This window comes from Oryctolagus cuniculus, chromosome 17 (genome assembly GCF_964237555.1).
Source record: "Oryctolagus cuniculus chromosome 17, mOryCun1.1, whole genome shotgun sequence".
NCBI lineage: Eukaryota > Metazoa > Chordata > Mammalia > Lagomorpha > Leporidae > Oryctolagus > Oryctolagus cuniculus.
In genome coordinates, this window is record NC_091448.1 from 41138630 (window position 1) to 41165906 (window position 27277).

The 27277-nt window shown below is 56.8% G+C and overlaps 2 protein-coding genes across 7 annotated transcripts in view; one reads left to right on the forward strand and one right to left on the reverse strand.

Moving 5' to 3' along the window:
- The window catches only part of ASIC2 (acid sensing ion channel subunit 2), a 1130491-nt gene extending 1123890 nt beyond the window's left edge, over positions 1–6601 (forward strand). For 2 of the 4 annotated variants that reach the window (XM_070061074.1, XM_070061073.1), the window contains exons 9-11: positions 2458–2537; positions 4072–4140; positions 5722–6601. In XM_070061074.1, coding sequence (XP_069917175.1) covers positions 2458–2537; positions 4072–4140; positions 5722–5823 — 251 coding nt within the window. In that variant the 3' untranslated portion in view covers positions 5824–6601. The remainder of the gene's footprint in view (positions 1–2457; positions 2538–4071; positions 4141–5721) is intronic. The other 2 variants (XM_051824639.2, XM_017349088.3) reach the window with 1 other exon arrangement.
- Positions 6602–14573: 7972 nt separating this feature from the next.
- On the reverse strand, positions 14574–23595 carry SPACA3 (sperm acrosome associated 3). 3 transcript variants are annotated; one of them, XM_017349341.3, is made up of 5 exons: positions 23438–23595; positions 18156–18441; positions 17287–17445; positions 16718–16796; positions 14574–14737 (listed from the first exon to the last, which is right to left on the reverse strand). In XM_017349341.3, exons 2-5 carry the CDS (start codon positions 18340–18342, stop codon positions 14671–14673), a joined length of 492 nt encoding a protein of 163 aa, XP_017204830.2. In that variant the 5' UTR covers positions 18343–18441; positions 23438–23595; the 3' UTR covers positions 14574–14670. The 3 variants fall into 3 exon arrangements, with proteins under 3 accessions (XP_017204830.2, XP_008269327.2, XP_051680621.2); XM_008271105.3 differs by having other exon boundaries at positions 18156–18444; XM_051824661.2 differs by having other exon boundaries at positions 18156–18484; positions 23438–23569.
- Positions 23596–27277: the final 3682 nt, after the last annotated feature.

Consider the following 27277-nt stretch of genomic DNA (forward strand, 5'->3'; position numbering starts at 1 on the left):
GAGAGAGGACCGTGAGAGGACCCAGCCCTCGAGCCCTGCTCCCAGCGCCCCTCACTCTCAGAAAGAGCGGGTGCCTGCTCCCTACAGGGAGCGCCAGCTGCGGCCTCTGTGAGCTGAGCTGGTGGCAGGAGCACCCTGGAGGCACAGCTGGGAGGCCAGCTGAGTGCCAGCTGCGAGAGCAGGAACAAGTGGTTTCACCTGGCTGCGTTTCCATCCCTCATCAGCAAAATGGGTTTGCTGAAACCCACTTTGAGATTTTGCTGTGACAGTTAACTACTACAAAGCCCCAGCCCAGAGGGTCCAAAAATAGAAGTTTCTGGACAGTCACCCTGTCAGGAATCCAGACCCCAGCTGCAGTATCCAGCCGCCCACTGAGCATTCGCACACCTCCTCCAGGAAGCCAGGAACTAGGCCATAGCTCGGCCTCAGCCAGGTTAAGGTGGCCATCACTCAGGCCTCAGAGGTGGCGGAGACCAAAGGCGATGAACCAATGCCCTGGGTCTCAGGACACAGGTCACACCCCTGACCCCAGCCCTGCCACCTGCCACACGCTGGCTCCAACCTTTATTTCCTAAAGACAGCTCAGGATATGCATCCCTCCCTCCCCCAACACGTGCTCGTGGTTTCTCTCGTACACACTCACACTCACACACAGCGCGAGGAGCCTGTGTTCTGAATCTGTCATGTCTGCATCAGATATGAGGAGGAGCTCACTCCCAGCATCTTGTTCCTACCCAGAATAGCCCGCTGAGGAGACGCTGCTGCCATCTGGACCTCCTGCAGGGAGAGCGTGTGCCACTCACAAACCCTCTGCCGGCAGGCCCACCACGCAGCCCTTCTCACCTCCCAGCGTCCACACACTGCACACCGCCCAGGCACACACGCCACCCTGAACCCACACACCGGCCCCAGGCTCAGGGCGGTGTGCCCACAGGGGTCCACAGCCACATGCCAGTGCCCACCTCCCGGCCCCGTGGGCCAGCCACACAGCTGCAGGGACGTGTCCACCCGCAGCAAACCTTGGCAGACACGGGACATGAGCCTACTCCAACACACACCTACACATGCTCACACACTTGGACACTCTCTGCCCGTCTTCACAAACCCACACTCACACATACCAGGATGCGCTCTGGGTGCCTGACCTGTGCACTGATAGCCGCTCTCAGAACTGTCAGATCCAGACAACCTGTATGAATCTACACAAACAGGTGCACACACTCCATGCCCTGGCATGCATCCTTGGCACAGCACTCCATGCTCAGTCCCACTGCACACAGATACACACACCCCTCATACCTGGCACACACGTCTGCAAGCCCACACTGACCAGCAACCCTTCACTGAGGACGTTCGAGAAAATGGGGTGGGGGCAGGATGGAGGAAGAGTTGTTTGGAACCCAGCACCAAGTCCCACCAAAGAGCCCCATCCCCACCATTTCCCCTGGTTCACCTGGGGATGTGAGTATTGGGCTCCACCCAGCCATCAGCAGAGAAGGAGTGAGGCATACTACCCATCAGAAGGTCCCCACACCAAGAGGGCCAGCCTGGAATATCCAGTATGGCCATACACTCACGCCAACAGTGCGCACCACGCCTGGTCGCTGTCCCCAACCCAGCCTGAGGCTGACAGTCTTGGAGATCAGAGCTGGAAAGGAGTTCACAGTCTGTCTCCTCCATGCCCTCTCAGCCCCCACCACCACTAAGGGTGCTTTGGAGGCAGAGCCACTGGGATGGTCAAAGCCACACCCCAGGTGTGTTGGCGGCCACTCTATGGTCTTAGAGCTGTCTCTGGAGAAAGCGTCATACCGGTGGGAGTGTCTGTGCTCATTACAAGTCTCCCGGGAGACTTTGATGCAGGGGGGTCTGAAGACAAATCTAGGAACACATTGACCAGGACCCATATACCCCAGGCGAGAGCCTCTGCTCCTAGATGAGGCCAAACCGAACATTTACCTTTGAGCAGGGGAGATAGGAGATGCCTCCTGAGGCCTCATGCCATGGCTGGGAGGTGCCCCAAGGAGGCCCTCAAAGCTGGGCATCACTGGGTGGGTGCTCAGCATCTATGGTGCCACTGTTCCCGAGACCCCACCCAGTGTGCCTGGTACAAGTGTCTGGGGCTGGCTGGTTCCATTGCCCAAAGACCATACACATCTGTCTCTGCTCCCAGCCCAGAGCCCACAAGGCCTGGCAGTGCGGGTCTCAGCATCACCTGAGCAAGCCCACGGGCCCTGTGGCTCGGAAGGGCTCATCTCCACCCCTGCAGTAAGCAGTCAGTCTGCCCTGGGTGCTGACAGACCTCAGCTCTCAGAGCTGCGCAGTGAGGGTGGCCTTGGGGACCAGGTGCCCCTGTGGGAGGGGTACCATCCCGAGGTCTAGCCTCTCACTTCTTCTAGCTTTGCTCCTTTCTGGACACTGTGTAACACCAAACCTTTGGTCTTCTCCCTCTCTCTCCAGGTGATATTGGTGGTCAGATGGGATTGTTCATTGGTGCTAGTATCCTTACCATACTAGAGCTCTTTGATTATATTTATGAGGTAAGAGTTGGGATGGTGCCTCCTGCAACCCCTGTGCTCAGACCCAAGGCATAGGGCAGGCTGTGCACCCACAGCCCGCTTCTCCTCCTGCACCTGTAGTGTTCACTACTGAGTCCTAAGGGCAGGGAGCAGGGGAGGGGACCCTTGGGGGCGGTGACAGAAATGGAAACCCTGATTCTGTCCTCAGAGCCATGGGCTGTCTACACTTGCAGGGAGGGAGGGCCAGGACTGAAAAGAGACAAGACTGCCGGTTCCAAGTCCTTCCCACAGCTAAGCCAAAGCTGACAGCTTCATTCAGTGGTGTGTCCATACCTGCACACACAGTCACACGACCCACATACACATATACCATGCACACACATGCATCACCTTCACATATTTACCATGTGCACACACAACACATCGTGCACACGCTGGCTCTCTGGGTGACTGGGACCTGTGTCTTCCACGGCCCTGCCAGTCACAGGGGTGTTTCTCAGCCAGGCCCAGCAGCCCTGGCAGCAAGCATGCAGCAGGGCAGGCCAGAGCCCCCAGCTGTTAGTTTGAGGACGTGTCCCCGCCAGAGGCAGCTGGAACAGATGCTCGGAAGCTGCAGCAACAGACGCGCTTCTGGCAGGAGAGTGCCCGCTGCCTTCCTGCCTGCATCTCCCCCAGGTCAGCTCTGCTGAGGGCCAGACTAGACAGAGACCCCCGGAGGGCTCAGCCAACCACCTGAAGGGCAAGGCCAAGTCAGGGGCTAACCTGTACCGGGAAGCCCGAGCCCATGCGTGGCTCCATCCTGACCCGGTGTCCACTTGCAGCATCTCCCTGTTCACCCACGATGTGCCTCGCTGCAGACACAGTGGCCCACAATTCCCAAGGCACGCCCAGACCTGCAGAGTCCCCGAGGACCTCCTAAGGCAAGGCCTGCACATGGGAGCTCGGGGAGGGTTGCTCCTGACCCGAGGCCCCTGGCATCACCATGGGGCCCTGCAGGGCACCTCCTGCCTCTCTCAGCACAGTGACCCCAGACCCTAGTCAGGCCCCATGGGCAGACTTTGTTCTTCCTTGTGGATGAACTGGTGTGAAAAGCGCAGTTTGGGGTGATGGAATCACACCAGTAACACAGAAGAGCTATCCTTTACTGATGGGAATGAAATGCTGTGAGCCCAGGCATGCCCTGATCTTGTGAGCCACCGCAGTGTCAGGCCCAAAAGTACGAAATTTTCCCTGCAGGCCCAGCCTCAGAAAGGGCACCCTAGGCGCGTCCTGAGCCTGAGACCAGACGGGGAGCCGGTCCCACCAGCACCTTCTGTTCATCCACAGTTGCCATCCACAGAGCCACTGCAACACAGAGCCCCTCTGTTCCCTCCACTGTAGCAGAACCCCACGTTGGCCTGAAGGCTGCACTCCTCCTGGAGCTACCCACCAGGCTGGGCTCTGGCCTTGGTTGGTCCAGCCACAGCCCAGCCCAGCCCTGCCCCTGTGGTCCCTCTGCCTGGCATCCCCCACCCCGCCCCCAGCCTGACCAGGCCCCTTCCTGCTTTTCTTGCAGCTGATCAAAGAGAAGCTATTAGACCTGCTCGGCAAAGAGGAAGATGAGGGGAGCCACGACGAGAACGTGGTAAGAGCGGCCTGCTGGTTGGTAATGGTTTGGCTCCTCTGGTGCACACAGGCGACGCGAACCTGGCTGTTGGGGCTGGGCAGGAGTGTGACTCATTGCACACCTCCCCGTGGCCTGTGTCGGTGCCCAAATCCAAGGACACTCCAATTCAGCCTCATCCCAAAGGCCACTTGGGTAAGCCATGGATGGCCCCGCCCAGCCCAGACGGCTGCCCCTGACCTTGCAGCCTAGGGAGAACAAGACCAGCCCTTAGTAAGTCAGCTTCCTGACTCCCGGGGGTCTCTGGCGTCTGTCTCATTTGAAGGCGGCATAGAGTGTGAGAGACTGGCTGCAGCGGTGACATCATGGTAGCAACTGACTGTTGTTGTGTGCAAGGGGTCCGTGCCATCGTAGCCATACAGTCACCCTAGAGGAAGGTCTGTCCTCTGTTCTGCACTTGCAGCACTGAGGCCCAGGGGCCAAAGCCACACAGCCAGCGAGTGTCAGAGCTGCTCTCCAGGTGTCTGACCACTGCCCCCTCTGCCGCTCCTTCCTGCAGCTGGAGCAGCAGCCCCTCCCTTGTCTGTGCACCACTGTCCTTCCTCAGCTCAGTGTGCTCCTGGGCTCAGCTCCTGGCTGACCGGTGCAGGTGTCACTGGGCTCCCCCACCCTCCAGCCCTGGAAGAGCCACACCCCCAGCAGATCCCAAATGGATCCAAAGCCCCTTTCCCCGATAGGAAATGGATCCAAATGGATCCAAAGCCCCCGATGGGGGCTCCCCTTTGTGTTCCGCTTACTACCCAGCTAAGAACCACGCTCTGATTCTCTTACCTCTGTTGAACAGAACACAGCTCCTACTTGGGGGGCAGTGGCAGTATGGAGGGGCCCAGGCTCTGATCTCACCTGGCCTGGCTGGGTTAGCCCCCTGCTTCCTAGCTACGTGCCTGGGGCAAATGGCATAAGATCCCAGGGGCCTCAGAGGGTTGTCTGCAGCTTGAGACAGAGCCCATAAAAGAGCGCAGTGCCAAGTTCGTAGTAAGTGCTCAGCAAGTGGTGGTTCCCTCCCCACCCCCTTCCCTTCTTCCTTCTGTAGTCATGGCCTCCCCTCGGCCAGCCCTGTCTCACCAACTGCCCTGCAGATTCCTGCCACACCCCCCAGCTAGTCTCCTGGCTCCCTTCCCACCCGCCTCCCCAGCATCCCGCAGACTCAGCCATCTTGCCCCACCCACCACTACACCTCTTTGGGGCCAGCTTAACCCTGAAGCTGCTCTGGTCTTTAGGGGCTAAAACTCCCTCCTCCCCCTGGCTTGGGCTCAGCACTGGCACTGCCTGCTCCAGGCCCAGCCATAGGCTGCCCTTTCCTCACCCAGAGCCCCCAGGGGGGCTTCCCAAGGCAGCCAGCAGGACCCAGAGCCATGCAGCCCATCAAGGGAGAAGGACAAGCAGCTACTCCCCGGTCCCAGGGAGCAGCCTCACACCCCAGCATGGCACCAGCACGGGGAGCCCACAAGCAGGGAGCTGGTTTCCCGGCCTAGGCTGGGCCGCTGGCGGTACGGAGATACCTTGTTACTGACTGACTGCCCACCCTTCCCGTCCCCACAGAGCACCTGTGACACGATGCCAAACCACTCCGAAACCATCAGCCACACTGTGAACGTGCCCCTGCAGACCGCCCTGGGCACCCTGGAGGAGATCGCCTGCTGACACCCCTCGGGCCACCCACACCCCCACACAGACCTCGAGGCCCAAGACCCAGGACAGGGGACAGCAAGGCAGGTGGGATGGCCCCTGACAACGACGGAAGGAAGCAAGAGCCCCCTATGCACACATTGCAGACTCTGCCCAGCCGCGCCCCGGGCCCCGCCGCGCGACCCTCCCAGGAGACATGAGTCGCGCTCGGGAACTGTCCCAGAACCGACCTGCCATCACATCTCACTGCCAGATGTACAAAGCACCTGCATGCTCAGACTTCTCACGGCGCCAGCGCCACGTCGTCCTGTCCACGCGGCAGGACCAGACTCCAGCCCCAGAGTCGGCGGGAGGCCACGCTGGCATCGAAACCGTGCAGGCCAGAGAGAAGCCGCAGAACTCCCCGCTCCATCCGGTCCTGTGTCATTCGTGAAGGTTCTTAACCTGACCACAATCCCCCCTCCCCCAAGCTGGCCCCCAGGCCTCTGGGCTGCAGGTGACTAGTGGCCATCTCCCCTGCACCCCCGCGCCTGCGGAGGCGGCCCGGCGGCCTGGGGTCCCCAGCGCCACATCATTCTTCTCTGTGACACAGCCTGTACAGTCTGATCCATTTTTTATTTGGGGGCTTTTTCGTTCGTCTGTCGGAGGTTTTTTGTTTTCCTTTGTTTTATGGCCTTTGGTTTTGACGTTCGGTTGTTTTTTTTCCCCGTTTTCTTTGGCGTTTATTTATTCGTGCTTCGAATCACGGTCATATTAAAAGCTGGTCTTGTGGAAATGGCCGAGTGGTTTCTGCCTTTGCTCCTCCCCCAGTCGCCTCCCCAGGGCCTTAGGAAGGGTGACAAGTGGCAGGTGACTGTGAAGTCCCGCATAACAGTGCAGTCCTCACACAATGGGCACTCTCTCGGGTTTACTGTGCTCGGAAGTTTGGGAAATGGTTGTCCATGACCTTCACAGCCCACCAGCAGGACCCAGCCATCTTCTGCAGGCTGGCGGGGGAACGCTGCCCTCCGCTGGGACCACAAAGGCGGCCCACATGGCCTCTGTGCTTCTGCCTGCTGCCCTGACTCCTCCAAGCCCCGCTGGGAATAGCAGTGTCTGCAGAGGAAGCAAACAGCAAGACTAGAAGAACCGTTGCTTCAGAGCTGGCGAGATGCTAGGATTCGGCTGGACGCGGGCCCCAGCCCACCTCTGCCCCCTTCAAGCCCACCTGCCTTGCCCGCCCAGGGGTTCCCGCTTGCATCCTGCCATGCTGCTGAGACTGCCGGCTGAGAGGCTGTCCGGGTGGGACAGGAGGTTGGGCAGTGCCTTGAAGCCTCCCAGTGACAAGCGAGAGTTTGTTAGGGCAGAATTCCCGTCCTCGTGGCTGTACCATGCCAGCCCCATCACAACACTTCCTTCAGCCTGGCCTTTTCCTCCCCCTGCCTACGCCAGCACTCCCAACTCAACCTCCCCCTAAGCAGAGAGGGAAAGCCTCCTGGGGCTTGAACCTGCCCCGCGGTGCACAGGAAGCACTGCAAGACCAGCGGCTCAGGGTTTGGCTCCTGCTCTGCCGTCCAGCCTATCATCTGTCTCTGTGTCTCCACTAACACAAGGAAAAGTTCCTGCACCAGAGGGACGAACTGAAAAGTCTCACTCTGGGAGTAAGCTGCCCTGACCCCATAGCCTTCCTGTCCCCGCAGCTGTGTGGCAGTGGTGGGACCCGGTACCGCTCTGGGCTCAGCCATCTCAATTTGAGGGAGAAGATAACATGTTTCCTGTGCAGAGGGAACATGGCAAGACTGGCTGATCTCCTGAGATGCCACCATCTCCCCCTGCCAGCAGGACAGTGGTTCCAGTCCCGCTCCTGCACAGAGTGGCCGGGGCCCATGGTAACAGGGACTCCAGCAGGCAGCTGGGATGAGCAGCGTGCACTGCCTTCCGCCAAGCCCCCTCTCAGCTGGGGTTGCCCCGGCTCTTAGCAACACTGGGTCTGGATTCTGAGACACAGAGTGCAGCATTGCTGGGAAGAGCCCTCCCTGCATGTATCCTGCCATTGCAGTAGCAAATTACAGCCACCTTGGTGACTTCATACAACACAAAGGTATCTTCTTGCAGTCCTACAGACCGCGAGTCTGGCACGGGTCTTGGTGGACAGCAGTCTGGGCGCTGGCTGGGCCACACTCCTTCCAGGAGGTTCTGAGGGAAAAACCCATGTCCTGGCTTTGTCCGGCTTAGAGGCTGCCCACGGTCTTTGGCTAGTGGTCCCTTCCCCCATCCTCAAACCCAGCCATCATGGGCCAAGTCCTCCTCCCATCACATAACCTGACCTTCTTCTCTAATCTCACCCTCTTCAATTCTGACTTCTCCCTGCCTCCCTCTTCCAGTTATGAGGGACACTGAGCCCCCAGATAACCTTGAGTTGGGAGGAGAGGAAGCCAGATTATCAGCATAATCACCCCTTCACAGTCTCTCCTACCGTGGACCGTCACACGGTCACAGCTTCCAGGGATTAGGATACACACACACCTTAGCGATCATAATTCTCCTGACCACAGACCCTTTGGATCATATAGCCTAATGCCACCACTTTCTTAAAGGTTTATTTATTTTGGCTTATTTGAAAAGCAGAAAGTCAGGCAGAGACCTTCTATCCACTGGTTCACTCCCCCAAATGCCCACAACAGCTGAGGCTGGGCCAGAGGGAAGCCAGGAGCCAGGAACTCCATCCAGGTCTCCCACATGGATGACAGGGACCCAAGTCCTTGAGCCCTCATCTGCTGCCTCCCAGGGTGCTCATTAGCAGGAAGCTGGAGTTGGAAGCAGAGCCAGGACTCAAACCCTAGCATTCCCCTATGGGATGTAGATGTCTTAACCACTGTGCCAAACACCTACCCCAGAGCACCCTACTTTCCAAGTAGGGGAGGAGAGGGACAGGCCTAGGGCCACCCAGTGAGTGAGTGGCAGTGCCAGAGCTGCAGCCTTCAGCTCCCAGGCTCCAGACTCCACTTGGACCCACCAAGTGACTCAGTTGGTGCAAGAGGGACTGAGAGTGCTCGTTTCCCGGACTTCACTAGGGGAGAGCAGTCCGTCTGCAGTGACAAGCTCCTCACTCCAGCCAGCTGGAAAGCATCCTGCTGGTGCCTGGGCCGGCAGAGGAGCCGAGATCTGAGAGGCAGCCGCAGACTGCTCCTGGCAGAGACGGGAGCCGAATGAAATGTCTGTTCAGTTAGTTGGGAGTCTCTTTGATGCTTCTGCCTTGTTCCAGTTTAACAGCTTCATAAATTTTTTAAAAATCTATAGCTTAAGTTGCAATTTGAACTGCTTCATTGGATTTCTGACTTCAGAAAAAAAAAAAAGTAGATCAATTTGTGATGGTGCAAAGGATATCCAAACACACGCGGATCGTTTCAGAGCTCACGTGAACATGTGCCCCCATCTGATTTACAGATTCTGGTTTTGTTCAGCTTGGACTGGGTCTACCCACGTAACTTGCTAAAAGAAAGAGGAGGAAGGCAACATAGAAAATTCCAGAACCATCACCAGCCAGCTCCTGATTCTTGAGTGGTGGTTAAGACAATACACGGTCTAAATTCCAGGGAGTAGCAGGTGTTCGTTGCCATCATTTCAAACAGGAGCTGCGTATGTAAAGACAAAGTATGAACAGAGACACGCGGATGGCAGAAACAGAGCCTGCCAGGCTCACTGCGGTTGGGGACAGAGAATAGGAGGCCTTTCTCTGGGACCTGGGCTGGGGTCCCAGGCTGGCTGCTCACACGTTGTTGCTTTGTTGTTTTGGGCAGAGAGAGGCTGGAGTTCTTTTATTTACCTTCTCTCCAGCTTGAAGCTATTTGTGAGAGTTGGACCCATGAGCAGGCCTAGTGAGGAGCCACAAGCCCTGCCTGATGAAGGGAAGACCAGTTTCCAGAAGGTTCTTGGTGAACCCGGAAGGAAGCAGTCAGAGACAGGCCCTGCCCACAGGTGTGGCCTTGGTGGGCAGTGAGTTCCTTCAGGTCAAGCTCATCTCAGCCCACCTGAGCCTGGAGAACAAGGAGACCACTTCCTCCCCAAGCTCAGAGACTGAATAGTTTTGAGAGCCAGCAGAGGGCTTGAGAGGATGAGCAGGGGTTCTGGGAGGGCAGCCCAGATCCCCACACAGCCAGGCACAGCCCACTGCTCAGAAGCTGCTCGGCGAAGGTGGGCCAAGGGGGCAGGGGAAGGTAGGAAGGCCTGTGCCTGAGGAACACAGCCCACCCCTCTCCCAGTTCCTGGGGAGGATCTGTCTGCCCTGCGCCCTCAAGGAATGTGGCATCTGAGCAGGGAACCGACAAGGAAGCACATGGCTATGAAAGATGCATCCAAATTCCCAGGTGGAGGCAAGTGAGAGGGGACAGAGGAGACACATGCCTGTGCAGGGGCACCCAGCAGGGCAAGGAAAGGGGTGTGGTGGAATGAGAAGGCCATGCCAAGATGGCTGCTGGCAACAGAAACTGCCTGGCAACAGGCCGTGATTGGATGGCTTCGGAAACCACACAACAGAGCCCGACTGACAACAAGCTGTGATTGGATGGCTTCAGAAACCACATGGCAACGGAGCCTGACATCAGATCGTGATTGGATGGCTTTGGAAACTTCCCGGCAACAGAGCCTGACTGGCAATAGGCTGTGATTGGATGGCTTCAGAAATTGCCTGGCAACAGGGTGTGACTGGTTAGGGCATAGACCGCCCCTTGACCGGATTGGCTGCCTTGGCTATATAAGCTGCTTTATCAACTGAAATAAATGAGTCTGCAGGCTGCTCGCCTCTAGCCTGCTTTTACCCAACTCCCGGGGTCTGTGTGGTGACTCCGCGCCTCTTGCCCCCACCATGCTCTTCCTCTCAGAAACGAATCCACAGCAACAAAGGGGGAAAGGCCCAAAGTGGCCATGCAGATGTGGGCAGGTGTTGAAGGATGAAGAGCTGGCCACCAGCCGAGAGTAACGTCACGGCCAGGGTCCCACACATGCTTCCCCCCACTCCCCAGGCATCTGAACTCATAGCTTTCTCCTCACTCTTTTGGCACCCTTGGCCTCTTAGCCCATAGGAGCTTTGGGGGCACGGGTTTCTGCATGCTCCTGAGGCTAACAGCTTGAGGATTTGGCTGGGGGCAGGGGGGTGGAAACAGGGCAGTAAGATCCAAGCCTACCTGAGGACAGGTAAGAGGAAGAGAACCTCTTACTCGTTCAGTTTGCCATTTGGTGAAACTGATGCTACTTGCTTCTCAAGAATGAAGCAATAGGCTGGCAAAGGCTGTGGACAGAGGTCAAAAGACTGAGTCTTGGCCGTCTCTGCTATAAACTGACCACATGGCTTTGAACCGTTCATGTCACTTCTCCTGGCATCAGCATCCCCTCTATCAAGGGGGAAGGGATAGAAAACAGACAGGCGATGCCTCTGCTGCTCCCCAAACCAGTCTATGATTCTAGGTTGAGCATGTATGGAACCTGCTGCTCAGATCCTGTTTTCCTGCCCAGTCTGCAGCACTGTTATGAGGATAAAATGAGCAAAGATGCACCTTCTATCTTTTCTTTTTCCTTTTGGTAAAACATTGATTCTTAACCTCATTTGGATCAATGACGCATTTAGAAAGAAGGGGAAAGCTAAGAACTGTCTTCCCAGAAAACAGGGGCACGATTGTGTGTGTGTGTGTACAATCTATGCACACAACTCTAGGAGGGATCCTCTAAGTGATAGCCAAAGTCGCCCTGTTCTAGAAGGTACTAACCAACCACCCAGAAGAACATAACAGCAGCATGGAGAGCAGCCAATATTTCTTCCCTCAAAGTGACACAATGACTGTCATTTTTCAATTTTCAGGGGAAAAAACATGAAAATGATAGGATTTGATCGATTTCAAGTTTTCTCACGTATCATTTTTGTAAACCTTTGGCACCTGCTGGTGCCTGTGCAGCAGCCCATCCTCACAGAGGGCCAAGTGAATGAAGGTGCATACAGTGAACAGCGACAGCAGACCCGAGCTGGGGCTCTGTGGAATGCTTTTATGCGTGCGGGGGCTGAGGGACCCGCGTACATCAAAAGCCACAGTGGCATTCACTTAGCAGACGTCCAGTGGCCTGGATCTTAAAGTGATGGCTGTGTCCACTGCATCTGGGAGATGCATGCATCTTTTGGTTGCCTTAGGGTCCTACACACACACACACACACACACACACACACACACACACACACACCCTACCCACTGCCAGATCTCATTCCTGAGCAAGGCTACCTTGGTGTTTGTGTTCAAAACACCCCCACACCTGGATAATGGCTGTGAAGAATGCTTTAGGACGGGCTGCCTTGAAGCTGCTCTCTGTGCTGTGACCCTGAAAGCCGTGGCTCATTTGACGAACTCGTTGTCTCCAGTGTATGTGAACTTCTGGTAACATCCGATCCTTGTCTTTCAGAAGCCAAGTCTAGTTAGGCAGAGGCGGCAACAGGCCGTGCACAGCCACCTGAGCACCAAGAGCTACACAGGTGCACAAGGCACACTGGGCTCGCTGGGGGACTGGTGCGTTGAGAGATGGGTACAGGCTGGGGGCGGGCACGTTTGGTAGAAGCCACTCTGAGGATGTTAAACTGAGATGAGACCTGACTGAGGAGAAGGGAGTGGGAAATGGCAGCCAGGAGACAGAACAGCAGGTGCGAGAGCCCACTGCGGAGGAAACCGCTTGTTGCAATCAGAGGACAGAATTTATGCACTGCAGTATAATAAGTGAGGGGAAGCACGGTAGGTGGTGGCAAAAGGGATGAAGCAGCCGGCTACCCTCTGGGAACCAACCACCAGGAACCCAAACCAGCTAGAGCACGCGTTTCTGAACAGCTGAGAGGTGAACCTGCAGCAGTCCCATGGGCGCTGGTTGCCAAGGACCTTGGGCAAGTCCGTCCAGCCAAGGGGATTGAACTGTAGCCTGAAGGCAAGAGAAGCCAGGGGGCTGGGAAGCAAGGCAGAAACAGGACAGGGGAGCTGGGAGGACGAGGGAAGCCCCTGCAGTTGGCCCAGGAAGAAGGGAGGGACAGTTTCCAGAGATACAAAGAAGGCGAAACAGGCAGGACTTCCTGATCCACGGAACACGGGGAGAGAGCACGGCAGGGAAGCAGGGAGAACTCAGGACAGAGTTCTTCATTAGGAACCTGATTCCGAGCCCGCGGCGCGGCTGGCTTCACTTACACGTGAGTGTGCTATGATTTAACCCTCCCACAGGTAAGGCTTTGAGGGGGCACTCGCCCCTCCCCCATGCATTCAGACACTCAGCCCCAGCCTGAGGCCATCATGCCAGCCCCGAGCCTCCACGTGCTTTCAACAGCTCCGCCCTGGGTCCCAGGAGCCTCACTCCTGAGCTCCTTACCCCGGTGAGCCGAACGTGGCCCAGCAGAAGAACCAGCAGCAGAAAGTGAAGCTGAACTCAAGAACCCGAATCATTGAGAGATGGACAGGTTGTGGGTCGCTGGCCAGGTGACCCACGACCATCACCTGTCCACGAAGTGCAGTGACCCAACGCACGTGGAGTCATCGTCACTGGGTGCAAATGCACCCGCAAGCCTCTGTCCTCACCTGCAAACCGGGATAGCAACAGCCCCAAATCACAGCCGCCATTCTGCAGTCTCAATGAGGTAACACACGGCTTACAGTAGCCACACGTTTGCCCGAGAAGTAGAAAGCAGCAGCGTTCCCTATCTTTGGGCTCGTGGATCCAGTGGTCCTGGCGCCCCCTCTCCTGGCAGTGGCCCTCACATCTGGCCACAGACACAGGCAGCTCTCAAGTCACAATATTGCATGGACCAGACAAGTGGGAGAAGGAGCTGGCCAGCCTTGCCACTTGTGGACACTCAGCCACAGCTCTGCTGTTTGCTGACCCGGTGGTGTTCAGAGATAGCAGCTGTGTTGCAGGGGCAGCCCCTTCACTCTCCAAGAAGCACCAGCCATGGCCCAACCAACAGCTCTGCGTTCTCTGAAGCCTCTCGACTCCACACGCAGCCGTCTCGGGCACCACCGCCTCACCTCGACAGTACCCCCTGTGATCCTCCAATTCTGCGGTCGTCCGCAGTGAACTGAGACCCTGAGCTCCAGTCCATGAGGGACAGGGCTGCCTTCTCCTGAGCTTCCCATGTGCCGAGGAAGGCAGAGAACTCTCTGGCTGTGCAGCTGGCTTCCCGACAGCCTCTGGTGCCTCTTACCCGACCCTCCAGCCACCGTCTGCCTCTTGCGTGACCTGCTGATCGCTATCAGCTGCTCTTGAATCTCCCACATGTGGAAGGTGTTGAGGAGCTGGGCAGAAGATGGCCCAGGCCCAGGTTTGTCATTCACCTGCACCACCCCGCGGCGGTATTCCAGCAACCACCAGTGGGAGGGCCCAAGGCTTGGTGGCTGCCATCTGTAGCCCCAACCACAGAAAATGCATCCCAGAGATCTTCTCAGACATGCCAGAGCCAGCCAGGGTTATCAGACACAAGACCCTTGGTTAAATTTGAATTTTATTATAAGTGTATCCCACACAATATTTGGGATATACTTATATTCCTTGTAAATCCAAAATGCAAAGTCAACTGGGCTATCTTGTTGTTGCTGTTATTTGTTTTGCTAACTGGCGACCCCAGCCCTACACCACCAGGTGTGGGCAGGGAAGGCACTGATCCTCCCGGCCCCTGCGTGCACCTGAAGCCCAGCCCAGGCGGACAGGTGAGGCGAGGAAGCACTGAGAGGCCCCGGCCATCACAAGGCACCTGCAAACACAGAGCTCGGAACCAGTTACGTTAAACTACGCTTTATTGCTTGGCTTGTCTTCCCAAGCCTGGGTCATGTCGCCCGACCTGCTGTGTGTGGCCTTGTCCATGCAGAGAAGCGCCTAGAACTCACAGCCGTCCACCCAGTCGCTGAGGTCCTTGCCCTGGCAGTGATGCCTCCAGGCCTCCCTGAGGACAGAGAACCAGGAAGTGGGGGAGGCCGGGTCAGGCACAGAAAACAGGAAGGAGACGGGGGCTACAAACTACAGGGCAGCGTGCAAAGGGGCCTGTGAAGGGGACAAGCAAGGAGTGTTCTGGAGGAAAGGATAAGCAAGGAAAAGGGAGAGGGGGAATGGACCTAAATACAGACATTTTGTAGCCTCTTGTTCTACCAAGTTCATCCAGCAGTCAAGGTCAAAGGCCTGGAGCCACAGTCCAATGCTCCTGCCTTCACCCTGCTGCTTCTGGTGGCCGTGATGCCACCGTCCAGGTGTACAGCCCTTTACGGTGTAGATAGTCCAGTCACCAAGTCCTGTATCACCAGCCCCCTCCCGTCTCAGTAGATGGGGCGCCTGTTACATGTTCTGTTTCCTGAATGAAAACCTCAGCCTGGGTGCAAGGTCGCAAATCCGAGGCCCACAGCTAGTGCTCGGCAGAAGCAGAACCGTGCCCACAGCCAAGCCCCCTCGGCTGTCCCCCAGGGCCGTCCAGGCTGTTCAGGACCAGTACCTAACCCCGCCCACAGCTGACGGCTTGAGGGAGATAAGCAAGACCATGGAGTCTGCAGTCCTGTGCTTCGTGAATGCCCTCTCTGGTGCCCCATACAGCGCCCACCAACTGAGAGTACCCCGAAGGACCCCCAGAGACCCACGTGGCAGGGGAGGTCATCTGGCCTGTTTGTCTCTGACACTAGACTGTGAGACCCTGGAGGGCAGCTGAAGCCAAGCACACGGCGCTGGGCCCAGCACAGCTGAGCCCTCGGCATGCGTTCGTGTGTGTGTAACAACTCTCTATGTTCAGGGACTGCCCTCCCCAGGGCTGGCCAGGCTGGGAGCTTACTCTGGGCGTATCCTTGATTCCAAGCCTAAGGACTGCTTTCTCCGAGCCCTTGGTTCGCTGCCTAAGCCTGCCTGCCTCACCTTTCCTCACCTTGTGCACCTGCGTTATGTCCTGCCTCTCAGCAGGCTCAGGTGCTAGGGCTTCAGCTGTTCTCAAACCTGCACATACCTCTCCACGGCTGCAGCCACTGAGCACCCATCTCTGGACCCCTAGATTCCTAGTCATTGCCACCTCGCCTCTCCTGGGTACCTCCCACCTGTGCCTGCTGGTCCTCCACAGCCCCCGTGCACAGCCCTCTGGTACCTGTCACCAGTGCACTGCCCTGTCCAGAACCTACATCTTTCATTAAGACTCCTGCAAAGCCGTGCAGACCACGCTCCTTGTCTCTGCTCTCCTGCCGTCTGCTCTTGGGGTGACACCCAGTGGCTCCCAGAACTTCCTTCCCAGCCTTATCACCGGTCACATCTGTCTGAGGTCCTGGAGCTCCAGCCACCAGGAATATTTTACCTTCCCCAGATTCTGCCCCTGCCCTGCTGGCCTCTCATCCAGAAATGTACAAGGCTGGAGACTCCAAATGGTGAAATTCCCACCAAAAGAGGCGGGGCAGCTGTAGGGGCAGTGACTCAGGGCACCCACGTGAACCCAATGTCTAGTCCCATGCCCAGTGGATGTTCCTCCAACACCCTGGCTGTGAGGTTGGCTTCGGATGGGGGACAAAGATAAGGCTGCACCTTCATCGCGCTTCAAGCAGAAAACACCTTCAACCCACATCTTGGGTTTTTGTATAACACTGAGTGTTCATGTAGAAGATGCTACACCCTCCTTAGACTCTGCCCTAGAGGACTCTCAGGCAGACGATCCCAACCCGGGTGAAACTGGGAAGAGCCCTGTGGCCTCTGGGGAGCTGCTCGTCCTCCCTGAAACTCAGCACAGCGTCTGTGCATCGTGGGTGCTGGCAATCCCCCCACCCCCCACCCGAGAGCTGCTGTGAGATGGCATCACGCAGCCACGGGGTGGCGGGCGCGAGACAAAGCAGGCAGCAGCAAAGGCCAGTTCCCTGCCAGCACCAGCCACGCCACCTCACAGGGCCTCCAGGCCCAAGTCACTCACCAGTAGCCCAGACCTAGGGGCTCTTGGGCTATCTTCATGGCACAAACAACAGTGTCTTTGAGGTTTGGGTTCAGCAAATCTGGGGTGGGAAGCAGAGAAACACCGTGAGGAAGCAGAAGGCAGAACTGGCCATCCAGTCTCTCAATCTCTCTCTCCCTCTCTGTCCTTCTCTCTCCCTCTCTCTCCTTCTCTCTCCCCCTCTCTCCTCTCTCCCTCTCTCCATCTCTCTCCCCCTCCCCCTCTCTCCCCCTCTCTCTCCCTCCCTCCCTCGTCCATCCTAAGCCCAGTTCTGACCCTCACCAGTCTGGAAGCACAGGCATCCCTCTGTCCCTCTCCCCTTCCATCAGAAACCTTCCCCCACTCCTGCAGCTCTAAGGCTGGTCTCCCATCCTGGGACCCCCAAGTCAGATTCACAGAGAACAAGGTCACCCGCATCCCTCTCCCCAGCGGGCCCACAGGTTGTGTGTGTGGTCAGGGGTTGGAGGTCCTCACTCACAGATTAAAGCAGGGGGAGCAAACTAAGCTCAGGAAGCAGCAGAGGTGAGGGCCAGAGCCCAGGGCCACCCTACCAGAGCAGTATAACCGGCACAAGTTGAGGGCCTTCTTGGAGAGGTCTTTGCACCACCTGCGGCTGTTGATCTGGAAGATGCCGTTGTTGGTGCTTCCATCAGCCTCATGGTCCACAGCGGCTGTGTTGAAGCCACTGGTGAAGTAAGCAAGGCAGATCCCTGCATGGGGCAGACACAGGCCCGTGGGTCAGAAGCCAAGGCCAACCCAGTAGAGAATTCCCCATGCAGGACCAACATAGGTGCCTCCCTGAGCCTCCCCTGTCTCCAGGTCCCCAGATACTTTGCAGATGAGTCTAGGCTCTGAGAGCAAAGTGACTTCCCTAAGGTCATACCCAGCCGCCAAACAGCAGGGGGCAGGGGCCAGTGCTGGACCTTGGGCCTCCCGGCTCGGGCCAACAACCTTCCCATGTCCTCATTGCTCAGTACAGAGCAGGGCTCGAGACATTTGTGGAATAAATTCACAAGAGCGAAATCTTTAGAGGCAAGGTTAGGAAGACGTTTGTGGGATCTACGCAGGGGGCTGGAACTGGAGAAAAATGAGACCAGATGTGGGTTCACAGGTGGCTTTTCCAAACTGCCACCAGTCTGCAGAAGTCTGACATCCCAGAGTTGTTCAGTGGGCCTTCTCTACATCCCAGTATGGACACCTGGCCCTCATGGTCATGGTCAAATTCAACATAAAGTTGCTCTGCTCTCTGACTCTGGACTGCCCGCAGGGGAAATCCAAGGTGCGAGTCCCACTCTGCTGCCTATCACCTGCCTCAGTGCTGGGGGCCCCCTCTACCTGTCATCTCAGATGAGACCACACCTCCTGGGTGAGGAGGAGGGTGGGAGGGAGTCTGGGTCCAGCCTGGGAGAGGGGTTCTCACAGTCAGACAGGCCGTAGCCCCGGAATCCATTAAGACCGAAGTCGTGCAGCACTTTGGCCAGCTCGCAGCGGCTGTAGACCTTGGCCTCGCTGGAGGGGAGCTGGCAGCCAAGCAGAGAGAGGAGGGCCAGCACCACGATCCCAGGTGGGCACAGCCACCTTCTGGCTGCCCAGCTCCTGGCGTCCATGCAGGCGGCAGAGGTGGAGCCCCCGCCACTCTGGCTCAAAGCTGAGACGTGGGATGACAGGCAGCTCACCGGCCCTGGTGATCCACGTGCAGGCGGTGACTGCTTGAAGGAAGAAGAGGAAGGGACAGGCCTGAAGGCACTCCTGGGGAATAGGAGGTGAGGGTGGGCCAAAGACATGACTCCGGCCGAGCACCTGGGCTGCCTGCATCCCTGGTGCGGCTCCAGCCATGCCTGCCTTCCCTCCCGCGGCCCCAGCCCAGCAGCTGAGGGAAGAGGAGCGGCACAGGAAAGAGCACAAAGCTTGAGCTCCATAGTACGCACTAGGCATTAATTATCCCTGAGGCCCAAGAGTCCACAGCTAAGGAGAGGCCAAGTGAGTTCATGTGAATGCAAAGCCCGGCTGAGGGGTGGCCAAGAGCAGATGTCCCCAGAGGGGACGGGCCGAGCCGGTCATGGATGTAAATCAGTCCCTAACCCGGTCACCGAGAGGCCTCCCTTCCAGCAGAGTCCTCACCTCCCGACCTGGACTGCAGCCAGGTCTCCCAGCACACAGCCACCCCAAAGGTGGGAGCTGCTGTCTTCCCCCACACACAAGCCCCCTAGGCAGCACCGAGCCTCCGCTCACCCCCACTCCCTCCCTCAAGCTGTCATCTCGCACAAGCCTCCCCATCTCTGTTGGGTTTGCCTGCATTGCCTCTCTCCTGGCTCCATCAGTCCCCAGCATCATGGTGGACATTAGCCTCTGGCCACCTTAGCCTTGCAGCTCCTTCCCCTCCGCTCTGCCTCAGCCCCCTCCCTCTCCACGGCCTGGTGGTCACCTGACACTCACCCTTGCAATCTCGCCGACCACTGCCCTGCGGCACATTCTTCCACACTCCTCATGGCTTCTACCCTCCAGGCTTGCTCTCCACCTCCTCAGAGTCCAAAAACTGAAACCCTGCAGAAGGGTGTCCCCTGGCCTGCAGCTCCAGCGGGACCGGGAGCTCCACTACAGATGACAGCGCGGCTCTGTAGCAAGACTCGGGCTTGGTGCCTGCCTCTGCTCCTGCCCACACTCTCCAAGCCCCGTTTTCTTCGTCTGTGAGATGGGGCGAGCAGTAGCACCTGCCCCATAGGAACGATGAGAGGAGTGAGAGAAGGCCCGGAGAGAGCAGAGCTCTCTACTAAAAGTAGGCAGTGGTGGTTTCCCCGTGAGCAGTGACTAGCCCTGCACAGACGCTTGTCAGTGGCCAGCTTTTCTCTCCCTTCCCCTCAAAGTGCTGAAAACCCTTAGTGCTCTTGCTGAACACCCCACCCACCACAGGCCCCACCCCTTCAGCTCCCAGAAGCTGGTCCCACCCCGTGCTGCACTGACAAAAGTGCCCACACACACCGCCTTCCTCTCCCATACGCAGTCCTACCCCACGTGCAAACCCATCGGTAGCCTCGCGCACCCCATCTGCCCCTGCCTGGGGTGGCGACAAGGCCCCCTGCCCTTATCCAGGCCCGTCGTTCCTTCCTCGGCACGAATGGATGTGCCTAGGACACCAGCTTTCAAAAGCACCAATACTGGTGCTGTTGCTTGGGATGCCCACACCCCCAGCCCTGGCTCTTGACTCCAGCGTCCTGCTAATGCACAGCCTGGAATACAACGATGATGCCTCCAGTAATTAAACCCCCACCACCCATGTGGGGGACCTGGGTGGACTTCCTGGCTCCTAGCTATGGTGTGGCCCAGCCCCAGCTGTTACAGGCATTGGGGAATGAACCCGGTAGTTGGGAACGCTCGCTCGCTCTCGCTCTCCCTGCATCTCAAATTCAAAACAATCATTTGAATGCTCCCCTTGATTCCTTTCCTTATCTATGCTTACCTCTTTCCCTCTGCTCTTATCCAAGCTTCTGCGGAACATGTAACCCTCTCACCTCCCATTTGTTGTCAGCCCAGGGACACCTGGAGGCCCCACCCCCATCAGTGGCTGGCAGTGCCCTGCCCAGTCCTCATGGCTGGTCTCACAGGGGCCCTCAGCAGCAGTCACAGCATCTACCTGTCCACCTGTGGACGTGCTGGCCTCTCTCCGGTTCTGCAGTGCCCCCCTCTCCAGCCCCCTCCTCCTCCCTCTCTGGTTACTTCTCATTCTCCGCACTGGAAACCACTTGTTGCCCATGCCTTACAGGTAATACGCTCTCCGGTCCTTTCTGCCTTGAGCCTTCCTCTCTGCCATGTCAGGCAGCCTCTGGACCACCTTACTGTAACCACCACCCACCCCGCAGCCCCACGACCTGCTAGTCTGTCCTCTGCTGGGACCTCAGAGGAACTCCTTCCGGGCCCTCCCTGCTGCCGATATCCCACCATGGCCCTCAGCCCAGAATGTTCTCCCAAGCCCCACTTCTCTGCGTCTTCCCTTTCTTGGTTCGAATGTCATGGGCTCCCCATGTGCCCGCACTAGAGCTGTGGGTGCTGCTCAGCCTGCACCCGCCCCTGGCCAAGCAGCCTGAGCCCTGCTGAGCCTGCCTTCCCTCCGAGAGCAGCTTCCCTTAGGGTCTACTCGTACACAGTCTCGACGCCCCCGCCAAACACAGCCACTGGAGTGCATGAAAGAATATGTATGTGAGAGCTCCTGCCCATTGCTTCACTCCTCAAATGCCTGAAACATCCAGAGCCGGGAACTCCACCTGGGGCTCCCGCATGCATGGCAGGGTCTCAACTACTTGGGAACTCATCTGCCACCTCCCAGCTTCCTCCCACATAGGCAGGAAGCTGGCAATGAAAGCATAGCCAGAGGGCTGGCACTGTAGTGTTGCTGGTAAAACCACCGCCTTCAGTGCCAGCATCCCATATGGGTGCCGGTCTAATCCCGGCTGCTCCTCTAACGATCTGGCTCTCTGTTATGGCCTGGGGAAGCAGTAGAAGATGGCCCAAGTCCTTGGGCCCCTGCACCCACGGGGGAGACCTGGAGGAAGCCCCTGGCTCCTGGCTTCAAATCAGCGCAGCTTTGGCCATTGCAGCTATTTGGGGAGTGAACCAGCAGATGGAATAGCTCTCTCTTGCTCTCTCTCTCTCTCTCTCTCTCTCTCTCTTTCTCCTTTTGCCTCTCTGTAATCTGCCTTTCAAATCTAAAAAAAAAAAAAAGCAAGCACAGCTAGGACTCAGACCTCAACCACCAGACCAAATGTGTGCCCTCAGAATGAATTTTTTTATTCTTTATATTTTTTAGATGGTGATTTTTTTTTTGAAAGGCAGAGAAACAGAGGTAGAGACAGAAGAAGACAGAGACCTCGCATCTGCTGGTTCACTCCCCAAATACCTGCAACAGCTGGGACTGAACTGGGCTGAAGCCAGGAACCAGAAACTCCATCCAGGTCTCCCATGTAGGTGGCAGGGACCCAATTCCTTGAGCCACACCTGCCACCTCCCAGGGTGTGCATTAGCAGGAAACTGACTCAGAAGCAGAGCCAGAACTCAAACCCAGCCCTTTGACATGAGATGCAGGCATCGAGAGGCCTTGTAAACACTGCACCAAATGCCTGCCCCATGTTTAGAACAAAAAACCCACATAACACCTTCAACAGCTCCCCTGGTCCCCAAGGCCTTTCATGAGCCAGCCATGCTGGCCTTTCCCTCACTCACGTGTTGAGGCCACATGTCCACTCATGACACCCCTGCTGTCTAGAACAGGAACCTTCTCCTTCCCTCTACACGTTTAACCCTTACTTGTTCCTGAGCGAGGCTCTCCTGGCAGGCCACTGCCCCCCAACGCTCTCCCAGCGCCCCTTCTCCCCTGCCCCTGTCCCTCTGAACTGTAACACGTGTCAATCTTCCCCACCACATGGCAAACTCCCGAAGAACAGTGGCCCGGTCTCATCGCCTTCGTGTGAGTCCAGCAGAGTTGCTGGAATGAAGCAGCTGCCCAGACCGCAGGAGCGGGAGCCCCTCCCCTCCAAGCACAGCAGGTAAGGGGGGCCGAGAGCTTCCCCTGCTGAGTTCTTCAAATTCATCAGATGCTGTGCCAGGCCTTTTCTGGATGTTTTCTGACTTAATCTCATCTAATCCTCTCAACAGTTGAAGGGGAGTAAGATTAATACCCCTAATTTATAGACGCGGAAACCAAGTTCACTGCTACCCAGTGACTGCTTCGGATTTTGTTGCAGCAAAGAGACTTACAGGTAATTCCATGCTGAGCATATCACAGCAGGAGCAGGGGTTCAGGGAGTCAGGTCTGGTGATTCGGGGACCATAGAGCTGCCAGCAGGGTTTGCTCCCTCTCCCTCCCCAATATCATCCCCCAGCTCTGACCACCACCTCCTTCTGTCCATGCCAGCCCAGCCCAGGGCCAACCCAACCCAGGGCCAGCCCAGCCCAGGGCCAACCCAACACAGGACCAGACCAGCCCAGGGCCAGCCGAGCCCAGGGCCAACCTAACCCAGGGCCAGCCCATCCCAGGGCCAATCCAACCCAGGGCCAGCCCAGCCCAGGGTCAAGCCAACCCAGGACCAGCCCAACCAAGGGCCAGCCCAACCCAGGGCCAGCCCAGCCCAGGGCCAACCCAACCCAGGGCCAGTCCAGACCAGGGCCAACCAAACCCAGGGCCAGCCCAACCCAGGGCCAGCCCAGCCCAGGGCCAACCCAACCCAGGGCCAGCCCAGCCCAGGGCCAACCCAACCCAGGGCCAGCCCAGCCCAGGGCCAACCTAACCCAGGGCCAGTCCAGACCAGGGCCAGCCCAGCCCAGGGCCAACCTAACCCAGGGCCAGTCCAGACCAGGGCCAGCCCAGCCCAGGGCCAGCCCAACCCAAGGCCAGCCCAGCCCAGGGCCAACCCAACCCAGGGCCAGTCCAGACCAGGGCCAGCTGAGCCCAGGGCCAACCTAATCCAGGGCCAGCCCAACCCAGGGCCAATCCAACCCAGGGCCAGCCCAACCCAGGGCCAATCCAACCCAGGGCCAGCCCAACCCAGGGCCAACCTAACCCAGGGCCAGCCCAGCCAGGGCCAGCCCAACCCAGGGCCAACCCAACCCAGGGCCAGTCTAACCCAGGGCCAGTCTAACCCAGGGCCCCAGTTAACAGATCCAGGAGGAGGGAAAAGGGGACCCACTGATGTAGGGCAGGGTCCTCCTCACCACAGCCAAGACGGTGGTGACAATGGCAGCAGCAGCAATGGCCCAAACTCTGCTTCAGCTCAGGGCACTTCCCCACCACATTACTGCTGGGGCTCCAGGCGCCCAGTATTAAGAGAATAATGGGAGAAGACAGGCTCCAGACTGAACTTACAGAATTCTCTACTCTGTGAGCTCATCTTCTAGAACCAGTTCCACCCACTGAGCCCCTAGATTTCAGTGTCTGGGGCCTGTGAGGGATGTCTCATCACAACCCCCCCTCAGCCTGTGTACACCCATGCAGGACAATGCGTGCCCTCCCCACAGATCCCTCGGGGCCTTCCCCAGCGTGGTGGCAGGGCCCACCGCCTACCCAGGCAGCCTGTGCCCCGCTGAGCTCCTGTGACTGCCACTGTTGAATGTGGGCAGATCCAGGACCACCGTCCTCCGACAGACTACAGCTCGAGGGACAAGTGTGAGACGCGAGAGCTGCGACAGCCGTGTCTGAGCTCCACAGGGACCCAGCAGCTGCAGCCCGGGCTGGCCTGAGCAAGGGCACAGGCCCCAGGGACCACCAGCTGGGTGACCCAGAGACACCGGCTTCCCCTCCGTTCCTCATCTCTCAGGTGCAAGTGACAATATAGACCTTATAGGGTACGAGGAGGACTCCACGAAACATCTAGAAAGTGCTGAGTACTCTGGGGGCTGGATAGATAGCAGCAGTCATGACCAAGAGCAGAGCCCAGGTGCGCGGTGTTCCGCCCACCTGCCTGGCCCTGCCCGGCCCAACCAAGGGGGAATCGGGGGCCAACCCAGCATTGATACCAGCATTCGTTTGTTCTTTGTTTAGAACTTGTGGTAAGAACACTTAGCCCCCTTAATAAACTTTGAAGTGTACAAGGCATCTTTGCTGGCTACACTCAGGTACAATGGTGGACAGCGGCCACCAGAGCCTTCTCAGCTGGCTTCTACCTAGCGCAAGACCCACAGTGTCACATGCAAAACCTCCTCTGGGAAGACGGAACAGACTCTCGCTGTGTGTTTGCACCACATTCTCTTTATCCGTTCATCTGTTGATGAGTATTTAGACTGCTTCCACATATTGGCCGTTGTGATGCTGCAATGAACAAGGACTTGTTAATATCTCTTTGAGACCCTGATTTCAATTCTTCTGGATGAGCCCCCACAAGCAGGATTTCTGGATCACATGGTCATCCTATTTTTAACTTGCGGAGAAATCTCCATACTGCTTTCCGAGGCAGCTGCACCGTTTTGCACTCACCCCAATGGTGTGTAAGGTTCCAATTCCTCCTCACAGTTGCCAACACTTATCTTTCATTATTCTTCTTGTTATTTTTTATTATTTTTTTGGATAATAGGCATCCTGACAGATGTGAGGTGAGGTCTCCTTGTGGTTTTGCTTTGCATTGCCTGCTGACTACTGACAGCCATTTTTTCATATACTTATTGGCAACTCCTGGGACTTGCGTGAAGCAATGTCTATTTAGCATCGGTACAGTGTTTTTTTTTTTTTTTAAGCTCCCTAGATGGTGCCCATGGGCAGCCAAACTTGAGCCTTTACTCAAAGGAAAGTGCTCTGGACTTGAATGATAAATTCTGGGCTCAGGGCTAGACATTTGACACAGCACTTTTTAAAAACATTTATTTATTTATGTATTTATTTGAAAGAGAGCGAGAGAGAGAATCTTGCATCTACTGGTTCACTCTCCAGATGACCACAACAGCTAGGGCTGGGCCAGGCTGAAACCAGTAGCTTCATCCTGGTCTCCACATGAGTGCAGGGACCCAAGCACTTGAGTTATCCTCCACTGCTTTCCCCAGGCCATTATCAGGGAGCCGGATAGAAGTGCAGTAGCCGGGATACGAACCAGTGCCCATGTGGATGCCGGCACCATAGGCGGCCTTACCCACTGTGCCACAGCACCATAGCAGTTAAGACCACCACTGGAGATGCCTGCATTCCATATGGGAATGCCTAAATTCAGTTCTGATTCTAGTTTCCCACTACTGCACACCCTGGGAGGCAGCAGGTGATGGCTCAAGTACTTGGGTCCCTGCCACCCACGTGGGAGATCAAGGAGTCCCAGACTCCTCGCTTCGTGGTTAGCCTCAGGTATTTTGGTTATCTCGGAAGTGAACCAGTAGGTGACTTCTCTCTCTTTCAAATAAATACATAAAAAATTTTAAAACAGAAAAGTTGAGTTCAATTGCTTGCTCTGCCCCGATTGGCTGGTTAGTCTTAATAAGCCAGCCTTCTGAATCAAGAAGACGGAGTCATAACCCTGCCCTCACCCCATAAAGTTGAGCACCTGACATCCTATCTGCAGACCGAGGGTGGTGAAGCTCGGGCGCCGCCGTGCATGGGGAGGCAGTGTGTGGGCCAGTACAGGCGATTCCTTCCACTGCCTGGCCCTTGGCGGTGGTTCTGCGTGGAGGAGTTCTGGGAGGTTTACTGCATCAGCCTGCTTTTACTGTTTCATTGCTTCTTTTTATGGAGTAATCTTTCGGATTATCTTATTTTATTGTATCTTTTGTTATTTCCCAGTTGACTTTGACTTTTACATGGTGGGGGGGGGGGGGACAACAGCTCAACAGGCACAGTCAGGAGGGCAACTGGCGACGACAGCTCTTTCTGTCTCTGCTGAGCTCTGCGCAAGCCTTTCCTGCTTCCCCAAAGCCAGCTCAGGCTCCTGACCCCAGCCCAGCAGAGACCCGCTCCTGGTCCCTCCAGGGTCAAGGTCTCCAGTCTCCAGCAGTGCCTCTTATATTCCTGGTCCTCAGCCCTGGCAGTACTTTAGAAAACACAGACGCTTGGCCCCACCCCAGGCCAAATGCATCAACATCTTTTGGAGGGGTGGGGGTGTTCAGCAGCCAGTATGTTTGTTCATGTTCCCAAATGATTGCAAAAATCAAGCTTACACTCATGTCTCACAAGGCATTGCACACGCATGTCAAACCCACCACTCCCTGGCTAATGTCTTGTCTTCCCCGAAGCATCACTGGATCTTGACTTCCTCCCCAGGCTTGTGGGGCTGCCTCTGGGCACACGGTACCTGCTGCTGGCTTATTATCTCATCCTCTATCACACACTACCAGTACCCTCTTTCTCCATCATTCCCACCAGATGAGCAGACACCAGATGTATCTCTCATATCTATTTTCTCAGTGTCAAGAACAAAGTTGAAAAAAAGAAAGAAATGATTGAAAATCATCTGGTCGGTTGATGGAGAAGAACCGGTGCGGAGCAAATCAGTCAAGAGAGTGCTGAGGCCTCAGAGACTGTGCCAGAGCCACCGTGGACAACAGGAAAACATGCCTTCCTCTAGCGACAAGTAGGGAGTGCTGAGTGCTCCTGATCTGCTCCCAGCTCAAGCTTTGCAAATGGGGCAGGTGTTTGGTGTAGAGGTTACAACACCACATAGGACACCTGTACCCATAGCTGGCTCTGGCTCCTGACTCTGGCTTCCCGATAATGTGCACCCTGGGAGACGGCAGATGATGGCTCAAATGGTTGGGTCTCTGCCATCCGTGTGGGAGACATGGAATAATGAGACCCTGGCCTGGCCCAGCCTTGGCTGCTGCAGACATCTGGGAAGTAAACCAGCAGATGGAATAGCTCTCTCTCTCTCTCTCTCTCTCTCTCTCTGCCTTTCAAATAAATAAAATGGATTTTAAATTTTTTAAAGCAGAATTATGGACATCCACATGGCCTAGAAGTGAAGACTCTGCTTGGGACAGCCACACTCCATCCGGAAATTGGAGTGCCTGCTCGAGTACTGAATCTGCCTCCCGATTCCAGCTTCCTGCTGATTGGCACCCTGGGAGGCTGCAAGTGATGCCCAA